The 12,487-nt window shown below is 42.6% G+C and overlaps 1 protein-coding gene across 20 annotated transcripts in view; it reads left to right on the top strand.

Annotated features, from left to right (window-relative positions):
- Nucleotides 1–12,487, top strand: part of MARCH8 (membrane associated ring-CH-type finger 8) — a 376,426-nt gene that overhangs the window by 361,385 nt on the left and 2,554 nt on the right. For all 20 annotated transcript variants that reach the window (XM_029609208.1, XM_029609210.1, XM_029609205.1 and 17 more), the window contains 2 exons: nucleotides 3,618–3,798; nucleotides 7,692–7,839. In XM_029609208.1, coding sequence (XP_029465068.1) covers nucleotides 3,618–3,798; nucleotides 7,692–7,839 — 329 coding nt within the window. The remainder of the gene's footprint in view (nucleotides 1–3,617; nucleotides 3,799–7,691; nucleotides 7,840–12,487) is intronic.

The following is a 12,487-nucleotide window of genomic DNA, read 5'->3' as shown; positions in this document are numbered from 1 at the left end:
AGAAATGGCCCTTTGTCAAAATACATTTTTAATATTAGTGCCAGCCCCCCAACCTTTCCTCTTCATTAAAAAATATTCAGCCCCCAGAGGCCAGGACCCTCCCTCTTATTCACAAAATCACCCTGGAGGTCCAGAGGGCCCAGAGCACCATCTAGACTCAGGCCCAGCGACTGCCTTTTTTCCAAATGGCACCACCCGGCCTTATCTGTTTTACGGGCCAATACAGAAAACTTCGCAGGAGAGCCGGCGAGCTCCCACTCTCCTGGGCGCGCGATTCGCTAAGCAAAGCTATGCAAATTAGGGCCAGCGGTAAAAAGGAGGCGCTAGGGACACTAGCACATCCCTAGCGCCTCCTTTTTGACAGAAGCAGCGGCTGTCAGCGGGTTTGACAGCCGACGCTTAATTTTACTGGCGTTGGTTGTTGAACCCGCTGACAGCCACGGGTTCGGAAAATGGACGCCAGCAAAATTGAGCGTCCGTCTTCCAACCCACGGGTCGCGGGCAGATTTTTTTTTTTTTTTTTAATCTTTGGGGCCTCTGACTTAACTATGATATTAAGTCGGAGGGTGTACAGAAAAGCATTTTTTTCTGCTTTTCTGTACACTTTCCCAGTGCCGGCCGAAATTAACGCCTGCCTTTGGGCAGGCGTTAATTTCTGAGAGTAAAATGGACAGCTTGGCTGCACATTTTACTTTCTGTATCGCGCGGGACTAACTAATAGGCTCATCAACATGCATTTCCATGTTGCGGGCGCTATTAGTTTGGGGGGGGTTGGATGTGCGTTTTCCACGCGCTATTATCCCTTACTGTATAAGGGGTAAAAAAATAGAGCATCGAAAACGTGCGTCCAAATGGGGGCTAATGGTGCGCTCAGCCTGAGCGCACTTTACTGCATTGACCTGTTAGTGAATGAGCCCCTAAGTTTGTACCTGAAGCAATGGAGGGTGAAATAACTTGCCCAAGATTACAAGGAGCAGCAGTGGGATTTGAACCTCAGCTTCCCTGGTTCACAGCCCATCTCTTGACAAAACTATGTTTTCCTAATAGCAGGTGCAATTATGTGTGCACAGTGTTGCCAGGATAATTTTCATAGTGAACTTACAAATGTCAATTGGTGTAATTTGGGCACATAACAGGCTACAAATTTATACGGGCTGTTAGAAAATGACCCTCTAAAGGGTGAAGTTATCAAAGTAGCTCATTTAAAACAAATCAAAGAAAATTCTTTTACACTCAGTGCATAGTTAAGCTCTGGACTTCATTGCCAGAGGATGTGGTTAAAGCAGTTAAGTGTAACTGGGTTTAAAAAAGTTTTAGATAAGTTCCTAGAGGATAAATCCATAAACTGCGATGACAGTAATTAATAAGCAATATTAGCTTGTGATCTATCTAATATTAGGGTACTTGCCAGGTGCTTGTGACTTGGATTGGCCACTGTTGGAAACAGGATACTGGGCTTGATGGACCCTTGGTCTGACCCAGTATGGCATTTCTTATGTTCTGATTTTAAAAGCTGGACGTGCATGGAAATCAGGAGATTGACGAGCATCTAGCATATGTCCACCCAATTTTATAAGGTGGCCAGATGCGTGCACAAGTGCCAATGCACAAATATCTTGCATCAGCTAAAGAAGGGACGTGGCATGTGCATTTTGGGGCATGGCCAAGAGGTTTGCGCCCAAGTAGCTACATATGCGTTTCTAGATCCAGTGCTGCGGAACTTTATTTCTGCTATGAATGTGGCGTAAGTCTGAAAAATTTAATTTTACAGTCATCTGGGACGTGTATGAAGGGTCTGGGGTAACTGGGGGAAGTGCACGCTAAAGTACCCCAGGGGGTTTGGAGGACCTAGCAACTTTCAAACTGAAAGTATATGTATATGTTTGCATTAAAAGTTGGCGCAAAGGCCATGGGTCAAAAGTATGCAAGGGTTTTTATCCAACTGCAAACAGTTTAAAAATGGTTCCCAAGATGTCTAAGACATTGATTTAAAAAAAGAAAAAGATAAAACACATTTCACTTTTAAAAAGCCTTTTATCTCTCAACATAAGTACAGAACCAATCTCCTCCTACATGAGCTCCCTATTTCAAGGGATAAACCCAGGATAAAAATCCCTGGGTTTCATGGAATATGCTGTTCTAGGATTCTTGTTATCAATTGTCCAATCTTCCCCAATATGTTGCAGTTTTAAGCCGAGCCACCACACGTGCATCACGGTTCTATTACTACCACATTCTCTCTAACATTGTTTTCTATTAGACGAAAAATGTTTTGCCTTGTACTGTAGATATATATTTGAAACTAGACCTTTTTTGCTTCTTTTCACATTGGAAATGGTGAAACCATCAATGTGTCTCTGACATCTTGATTTATAAAATGTTGAACTAACATATACAAATAGTATTTATGTATATATTTATTTATTTATTACACTTGATATTTCGCATTTCCATTTAGTGAGTGCAAAGCTAATTTCATAAAATGTCTAACAACTAGTAAAGTCCCTGCCCTGCTGGTAAGGCAGGTAATAACTAAATAGTCCCCGAGACAGCCGCCCTTGGGACTATAAACAGTAGATACATGGAAAGTTACAACCAACAAAACAAAACATGCAAGCACAAAAGATAATAGAATATGCCTAATTTATGCAAGCAATAGCACAAATCGTACTAGCAATGAAAGGGGCCAACCATAGACATAAAGAAATTTGTCATTCTGGGTTTCATTGATCTCTGTCCAAACCTTTAGATAACAGCTTGGCAGAAGAGCTAAGACAACTTGCTTTCTAAAACTAATACAAACTTGAAAGATTACATCTCTGCTATAGATCTGTGAAATCACAAATTTTGAACGAACTAAACAATTGTCCTAGGGTTCTCAGGGCCTGCCTCCTCTGTCCTTTGAAGGATCTTGAGTCTAGGGAAAATTAGAACATTTTTCTTTATGGGCATTGGCAGAGTGTAAAGTTAAGAAAGGGGTTTTACCAGGGTTTAATAGGTCAGGATGTTCTTGGAATCCATGGAAGCAGTGACATGCATTGTTTGCTCATAAACCACTGCTCTGTATGGACCCATTGTTTAACCTCCTGGAAGGCAAACCATTCCACACCTTTTTCCAGTTGACAGGCTTTTTAATATTCCAGCAAATTCAGTACACTCATACCTCCCTCAGACCTGCTCTTATATAGCACACATCTAGATAGTCTTAACAGGATTATTTTTCCATATAAACAAACACTGTTCTTTGAAGCTTCAAAATTACTTTTATGGGACTATGAGGGGAAAATTAACTACACCAGAACTTGAGCCAGTGAGTTTATGACTGATTTCTTGTAGTTGGCGCATCAGTTAACTTTTCAGAGAGAGCCTTATAAAGGGGCAGCACTATTTTCCATGTCTAAGAGAGGTGGCAGCTATAAATGTTCCTGGTTAAAAAAAAAAAAAAAAAAAAGGTCCTCAAATAGGCTTTTTAAAGATTCCTAAAAATCTCCAATGCCTAGAGTCTCAGGGACAAAGCTGCATGAGAAGGAACATTTTCAGCTGTCTCCCCTGTGCAGTTTAGAGAAATGAAGCTGTACTGTATGCTTGTAGCTAATGCACTTTTTTTTCTGCTTCAGGATATGTCATTGTGAAGGCGACGACGAAAACCCTCTGATTACGCCCTGTCACTGCACAGGAAGCCTGCATTTTGTACACCAAGCCTGCCTGCAGCAATGGATTAAGAGCTCGGACACTCGATGCTGTGAGCTCTGCAAATATGACTTCATAATGGAGACTAAACTGAAGCCTTTAAGAAAAGTAGGTGCACATTCTATGTACTCGTTCACTCATAGCCAAAACATGAAGCAAGCTCTGTGCGTAGGATGTATACAGCACGCTGCTGCTGACTGGGCCTGGAGTGTGCATCTCAGTATTTGGAAGTTCATGAGAGCGAGATCTGGTAAAGACACACTCATGCTTCCAATTTCCAATGTCTGCTTCCTAAAGGTTTCCTTCCTTCCCTGTAGTTGGAAAATGGTTATGGTTTTAGTAAAGGAAAAGTGGGAGATTTTTCACCCACAGAGCAACCACAACCAGAAGAAAAAGCTGGGTACAGCCATACTGGGTCAGACCCAAGGGTCTATCAAGCCCAGTATCCTGTTTCCAACAGTGGCCAATCCAAGTCATAAATACCTGGAAAGTATCCAAACATTAGATAAATCACAAGTTACTATTGCTTATTAATTACCGTAATAGCAGTTTATGGATTTAACCTCTAGGAACTTATCCAAATCTTTTTTAAACCCAGTTACACTAACTGCTGTAACCATATCCTCTGGCAATGAATTCCAGAGCTTAACTATGTGCTGAGGGGAAAATAATTTTCTTTGATTTGTTTTAAATGAGCTACTTTCCAAATTCATGGAGTGCCCCCTGGTCCTTCTTATTATTTGAGAGAGTAAATAACTGATTTACATTAACTTGTCAAGTCCTTTCATTATTTTGTAGACTTCTATCATATCCCTCCTCAGTTGTCTCTTCTCCAAACTGAACAGCCCTAACTTCTTTAGCCTTTCCTTTTCATTTTGGTCACCCTTCTCTGCACTTTCTCCAATGCAGCTATATCCTTTTTGAGATGTGGTGACCAGAAATGCACACAGTATTCAAAGTGCAGTCTCACAACAGAGGCATTACGACAACCTCCGTTTTATTTTCCATTCCCTTCCTAATAATTCCTAACATTCTGTTTGCTTTTTTGATTGTCACAGCACACTGAACCTACGATTTCAATGTATTTATCCACTATGATCTCTTTTCTGGGTGGTAGCTCCTAAGCTAGAACCTAACTTTGTATAACTACAGCAAGGGTTATTTTTCCCTATATGTAACACCTTGCACTTGTCCACGTTAAATTTCATTTGCCATTTGGAAGCCAATCTTCCAGTCTCGCAAGGTCCTCCTGCAATTCATCACAATCCGCTCGAGATTTAACTACTTTGCATAATTTTGTGTCATCTTAAATTTGATGACCTCACTCTTTCCTAGCGTGTAGCCAGATGGACTCAGGACTTAGTGGGTTATGTGCTCTTCTGCTAGCAGATGGGAGACGGAGTCAGATTTCAAAGCTGACATCACTCTAGATATACCCCTACAGTAGCCTCAGCTCTTCAGTATTCTCTTCGAAAAGCCATTGTGGATATATCTTTGCTTAATTAACTAGTTTAAACTTGATTGAACTGGTTCAACTGATTCTTGTAGTCCATCTGGCTACACGCCAGTGCACTCAACCAATTAACGCCGACACCGGATGTCTTGAACTAAGTGTAGGCAGCAGCTTACCCGTATTTGCTTAGTCTCGAGGTTCGCTTTCCTTCTCTGGGGCAGTCGTGGGTGGGATGCTGAGTCCATCTGTCTACACTAAGGAAAACGAAATTATCAGGTAAGTAATTTCTCCATTTCTTAGCGTGTAGCCAGATGGACTACAAGACTTCCCTTGGGTAAATCCATGTTGGCTGTGTCCTATAGAACCATGTCTATCTAAATGTTTTGTGATTTTATTCTTTATAACAGTCTCCACGATTTTTCCTGGCACTGAAGTCAGGCTAACCGATCTATAGTTTCCTAGATCACCCCTAAATCCCTTTCTAAATATAGGGGTTACATTGGCATTCTTCCAATCTTCAGGTATGTCGGATGATTTTAATGATAGGTTACAAATTAAGGGGCGGATTTTAAAAGCCCTGCTCGCGTAAATCAGCCCGGATTTACGCGAGCAGGGCCTTGCGCGCCGGCGCACCTATTTTCCATAGGCCTGCCGGCGCGCGCAGAGCCCCGGGACTCGCGTAAGTCCCAGGGGTTTTTGTTGGGGGCGTGTTGGGGGCGGGGCCGATCGATGTGGCATTTCGGGGGTGGGCCCGGGGGCGTGGTTTCAGCCCGGGGCGGTCCGGGGCGTGGCCGCGCCCTCCAGAACCGCCCCCGGGTTGCGTCTCGGCGCGCCAGCAGCCCGCTGGCGTGCGTGGATTTACGTCTCCCTCCTGGAGGCGTAAATCCGTGGACAAATGTAGGGGGGGGGGTTTTAGATAGGGCCGGGGGGCTGGGTTAGGTAGAGGAAGGGAGGGGGGAAGGTGAGGGGAGGGCGAAAGAGAGTTCCCTCCGAGGCCGCTCCAATTTCGGAGCGGCTTCGGAGGGAACGGAGGCAGGCTGCGCGGCTCGGCGCGCGCCGGCTGCCCAAAATCGGCAGCCTTGCGCGCGCCGATCCTGGATTTTAGCAGATACGCGCGGCTACGCGCATGTCTACTAAAATCCAGCGTACTTTTGTTTGCGACTGGTGCGCCAACAAAAGTACGCGAACGCGCATTTTTTAAAAATCTACCCCAAATTGAAATAGGACTGAAATTTCATTTTTTAGTTCTTTCAGAACCTTGGGGTGTATGCCATCTGGTCCAGGTGATTTACTACTCTTAAGTTTGTCAATCAGGCCAACCACATCTTCCAGGTTCACTGGGTGATTTGGTTCAGTTGATCTGAATCATCACCCAAGAAAACCTTCTCCGGAACAGGTATCTCTTCAACATCTTCTTCAGTAAATACTGAAGCAAACAAATTGTTTAATCTCTTCACAATGGCCTTAACTTCTCTAAGTGCCCCTTTAACACCTTGATCATCCAACGGTCCAACCAACTCCCTCACATGCTTTCTGCTTTGGATATATTTTAAAATGCACAAGCAGGCCTTCCACTGGCCAGCAGAGTTAAAGCTCACTGGGGTAGATTTTTAAAAACGGCGCGTTCGCGTACTTTTGTTCGCGCTCCAGGCGCAAACAAAAGTACGCTGGATTTTAGTAGATACGCGCGTAGCCGCGCGTATTTGCTAAAATCCAGGATTGGCGCACGCAAGGCTGCCGAATTTGGGCAGCCGGCGCGCGCCGAGCCGTGCAGCCTGCCTCCGTTCCCTCCGAGGCCGCTCCGAAATCGGCCTCGGAGGGAACTCTCTTTCGCCCTCCCCTCACCTTCCCCTCCCTTCCTCTACCTAACCCACCCCCCCGGCTTCCTCCTCCTCCAGCTGTCCTCTTGTCATCGGCATTCAAAGAGGAGTTAGAACTCTGGGTGCTGTTGGTGGTCAGCTGAGCCTTACAAGGCATGGAGCCGCCGGTCCTGTTGGGGCCGCCACCGATGCCGGAGCTGGCGCTGGTGATGCTGGCACTGTTGCTGGAGCGCTTGGATATTCTCTTTTTTGCCCTGCCAACACAACTGCTGCCAGTGCCATGGGTGCCCTTGATTCCCTGGGGGTTACCAATGCTGCCTCCAATGGAGAGCCATCCCCATTGCCGAGTCTTCGAATGAGGGGGTACCTTTGGGCCTGGTGGTGCCTCTCCCGATGCCGACCCCATGGCCAGCATTGCCCAAGTCCCTACCGGGGCTAGGTATTCACCCACTTGTGAGGACTAACATCCTGCTGTCCTAGAAGAACATCTGTTACAGGTAAGCAACTCTGCGTTACCTGTGCATTGCATAACTGCATTGAAAAAAAAGGAATGTGAATGAAGAAGCAAATGAAAAAAATGTTCATCCTCTGTCCAAATTAAAAGCGGTTACCCCTCTTCAAAAGGCAAATTTAACAAATGTATCTGGATGCACTCTGGTAAATCTTATCTTGTTGTGCTCATGATGATGAATATGCAAAATGCTTTTCATTTTCTTGTACCCTGTCAGTGGGAAGTGCTACAGATGACATCAAGTGAGAAGAGGAAGATAATGTGCTCAGTTACATTCCACATCATCGCTATCACTTGCGTTGTCTGGTCCTTGTATGTTCTTATAGACAGGACAGCTGAGGAGATCAAACTGGGCCAGAGCACAGGTAGGTCACCCTGGTCTCTCTCTTGTCCAAGGTTAGACTAGGTTAGGACAGCATATACTGTCCCAGTGTGACCCCTCCTACATGGGTCACACTGGGACAGTATATGGCTAGATTATCTCGTCTCTTTTTTTGGCTTGAAAGCAGAGATGAATGAAAAACAATAGTGAATCTTTTCAGTTATAAAAAGTTAACATTTCCCAGTCCAAAGGAATTCTATTTTGAAGAGTCTGAGAGAGCAAGCGCTGTGGAGGAGTGAAATTCCTTATAAGGACAATTTTCTAAGTGATTTTTGTGGGTAAAAAGCTTTTAGCCAAATTGAGGTGTTTTGGGGACATGTTTAGCTCAGAGAAGGAAATATACATGTGTAGATGGAATTTTCAAATCTTCGCGCATACTTGAGCAAAAGTACATATAAGACTTTCTCATTGAAAACTGGTGCGGAGCCCATGCGTAAAAGGTTCGTACAGTTTTTGTCCCAATGCAGATAGTTTGAAAATGTCCCCAATGTGCTGTGCACTACAGTGCTTTCTATATAACAGTAATTATAAAGGGGCTCCTGACTGAATGCCACACTACGCTAACGTCCCCTGTGCTTTCGGCCCCTGTCCAAATGGCTGCTTTCAAAGTTCCCATTGTTAGTAAGTGCCAGCACCCTCAGGGCCCTAACACAATTTTAGGGGACTGCAAGGAACCCCCTTGCTGTCATTTACTTGAATGTATATCATATGTCTGGTGTGAGAGAGCGTGTACAGGAATCAGCCATAATGCGCAGGTCGTATTATCCCAGAGCACTGACATGGATCCAGCTCTCAGAGTTCAGAAAACATCTTTCTCAGCATGCATGGGAGTTCCCATGTGTGCAAGTTACCTTGTGAGTCCATCAGACTTGTCTTTGTTCGAACAGATATCTTCACATTCTCTCTGGCTCTCTCTCTCTCTATTTTTTTGGCCTGATTTTGGGCTTTGTACTTTTCTGAAACAAATGATGGGGCAGTGAAATCTCAGGTTGTCCAGTATCTTTATCTTTGAGAGATATTTAACTTACCCACCAGTAGTTAATGTGTGAACCGGATGTATCAAAAGCAAGGCAATTTTTTTTTTCTTTTTTTAAAGGTGTTTACATCCAGTTAATATCACACCCTAAGAGAGCAGAAAACAAATAGGGCAAAACCCGAAATATAATAAACCTGTCCAGTGCGAGTAAATGTGAAAATATTGAAAAAGCTTACCAGCGTTTCAGAGCAAAATGTAGCAGTGACACATCGGGGGAAACTGATGTGCCGTCAGCGTTTAAAAGCTAAGTCTGAGAGGGCAAAACGGCCTCAGAAGAAAGTCACATGATCATGACTGTGTCAACTTCGGACACACCCCCAGTTCTGGTTTCTAATACAAATGGATGAAAAGCCTCCTATAAGGCATTATGTAGTGATACAAAGAGGATTGTCCATCAAAAACAGCGAACCACCTCCAAACAGCGGCCTCTAATGTGGGCGGGGAATACATAAAGAACATGGTATACTCAGAGGAACAAATAAAAATAAAAAAATGAAAATAGATCAGTGAAAATAAGAATAACTGAGGTAACAAAACAGAGGTAAAAAGGACAACAGTGGATGAATAGAGGACTGAAAAATGTAGTTGGAAATATTCTTTAAAAGAAAACAGACCAGTCTATGTGAAATGGTGTTCAAATTATGAATCCAGCGTTGTTCACGCTATGTCAAAAACTGGGAAAAATTCCCCCCTCGTGGGAAGAGGGTGAACACACCTCCTCAACAAAGAACTGTAAATCATGTATCGCATGTTTAGCCTCCTGCCAATGTTTAATTAGTGGTGCGTTCTCACAATTTAGACGTAAGCATGAGCAGTGTTCATAGATACATGTACGGATGTTTTGTGTGGTCTTACCAATGTAAAGCAACGAGCACGGGCATTGAATAATGTGATCTACGCCTTTAGTTGAACAGTCTGAGGTAAAATTTAACTGACGGGGTTTCTTGAAAAAACGGATGTGAAAAATGAGAGACAGTCAGTGACAATGGGCATGCCTTCCACTGGCCACATGGGGAGTGACTGGAGGGCACCGAATGGATGGAAGGGGGCTGGCTCCTTAAATCCAAAGATATCAGCATATCACGGAGGTTTTGTGCATGTGTAAAAGAAAAGTGCAAATGTTTTTGAAATATGTAATGAGGATGTAAGCAAGGCCAATAGCGACAAATCAGAGAGCAGATGTGTCTGCTTGCAGATGAGTAAGGAAGTACACAAGTGATTATGTCATCATCGGCAGAGGTATATTTCATAAAAAGAAAGTCGCGATTTAACATACAGGGCTAGTTTGTAGGTGCGTTTTGTAATTTTCGCCAGATTGAACTTGAAAAATAAATTTTTTGCATGTAGTACATAGACGATGCAGGCAGAAGAATTGTCCCACCGAAATGTTGTTGCATAAGTGGTGTGGGTGACAACTATTATACAGTACTAGGGTATTTTTATCAGTAGGTTTTCTATGGATGGAGGTCACAAACTTGTAGTATATCAGACGCACTTTAACATCTAGAAAGTTGATTTCTAATGAATGAATTGTGGCAGAGAACCGTAAATGGGGATTACATGAGTTTAGCCAATCCAGGAACATGTAGAATTGGATCTCTATTGATGGTACCTTCCCATACTAGGAAGGTATCATCAGTGTAACACAGCCTTACTTTAATAAACAGCCAAAATGTTGAGGAATACAGATATTCATTCTCAACATTGGTCACATAGAGTCAAGCAATGTTGGGGGCCATAGTGGCCCCCATTGCTATGCTTTTAATTTGTTGATAGAGTTTATCATTGTAAGCAAAAAGGTTCTTAGTTAAAGCTGGTCCAGTAAAAGTGACCAACAGAGGAATAAGAGCTTGGGGAACATCCATGCATTCAGAGAGGGCGGTGGCTACCTCAGTGATTGCTTCAGTTTGAGGAATATTGGAATATAAGGATTCTAGATCTGCAGTGACTAGAAATAACTGGGAGTGGGGAAGAGACAATTGGTGAAGCAGTTGAATGAAATGGCCTGTGTTTCATATATAGTGCGCAAGTGGTACCAAAGGTCTCAAAAAAAGGTCCACAAATCGCGATAAGGGCTCTGACCTTCCCATAGACAATCGGTCTACCTGGTGGATTAGAAAGTGATTTGTGTATCTTCAGTGTAAAATATAGAATACTGGTATCCATGGATAAGTCTCAATTAGAAAATTAGCTTCACAGGTAGTGATCAGTTTGGTATCAACAGCATCAGAGACTAGTTTTGAAATCTGGTCTTGCTGGGTCAGTGTGGGGTCTGTGGATATGGGTGTACACATTTTTCGATCCTCTGTTCTTCCACTGTTGGCCTTTTTACCGCCATTACCTCACTTATTCTTATTTTCACTGATTTACTGTCATTTTTTTATTTTTATTTGTTCCTCTGAGTATGCCATGTTTTTTTATGTAATCCCCACCCACATTAGAAGCCACTATTTGAGGCGGTTCACTGTTTTTGATGGACAATCCTCTTTGTATCACTACAGGATGTCTTATAGGAAGCTTTTCATCCATTTGTATTAGACACCAGAACTGTGGGTGTGTCCAATGTTGACATAGTCATGATCATGTGACTTTCTTTTGGTGCCATTATAAAGAAAACCTTTGCATGAGTATGCTTGGGTTTTATAACAATCATTATTCACCTCTAAAATTATTTTTAAAAGGGCAAGAAAAAAAGCTTTTGTAATGTCGAGAAAATAGTGATACACCATCTGCCTTGTAGAATATCTCACAAGGTAGTGCTAACAAAGAATGTCACTAAAGAAAGCTTCATGTTTTGAGTTTCTGCAAACAATATATACTGAACATAGACCTAATTAGTAAATCACATCTCATGGTGTCATAAACATAAGAACCAATCTATATATATAAGAATGGTAGGAAAAAAGAAAATGCCATGTAGGTAACTACTCAGGAAAACCTCACATAGTCAATTGATGAAGGAAACCAAAAGTCCTTACATATTATATTTTCTGAATATCGGGGAAACACACATGCCAAAAAAAAATTACGTGATTTGGCGAAGCCCATCAAACAGCTCACTCTATCCACTTTGAACACTCATATTTACCAAAAGTGTAATGACATAAGAAGGCACATTCATCAGCCAAAAAACAGTCACACTTCTCTCTCAGACTGGTAAACTTATTGCATCTTAGAAAAGGCCTTGCTCTTAAATCACTTCAGAGCACCTGAATTGCAAGCACTAAAGGAATCATGCTAGCAGGATATAATCAAGTTTGCTTCATATCACCAGAGTAGGCTAATTCAAAATATCTTATCAAATATAGTTTATCTGAGTGCTAGGAAGACATTCTGAATGTTTAAAAACTGTGCCAAAAGATCTATTCCAGACACAGTTCATTATATTGCATGAACAACACTGTCATATCACAAAGAAGACCTTCCTTTTGAATCACTAAAAAAAACATGTGAATTATAGTTCCCAAGAAAAATATGCTAACTATATTTTAGCTAAAAAACCTTAAATCACATAACTTATTTAATCCAACCAATAGCATTAAATCCAAATTGCAGCAGACAACAAAAGGATGGAAGTGTACAATTCTGGTCACCG

Source organism: Rhinatrema bivittatum, chromosome 7 (assembly GCF_901001135.1).
Source record: "Rhinatrema bivittatum chromosome 7, aRhiBiv1.1, whole genome shotgun sequence".
Lineage (NCBI taxonomy): Eukaryota > Metazoa > Chordata > Amphibia > Gymnophiona > Rhinatrematidae > Rhinatrema > Rhinatrema bivittatum.
The sequence above is the reverse complement of the archived record's forward strand: the minus strand, read 5'-3'. Positions and strand labels throughout refer to the sequence as shown.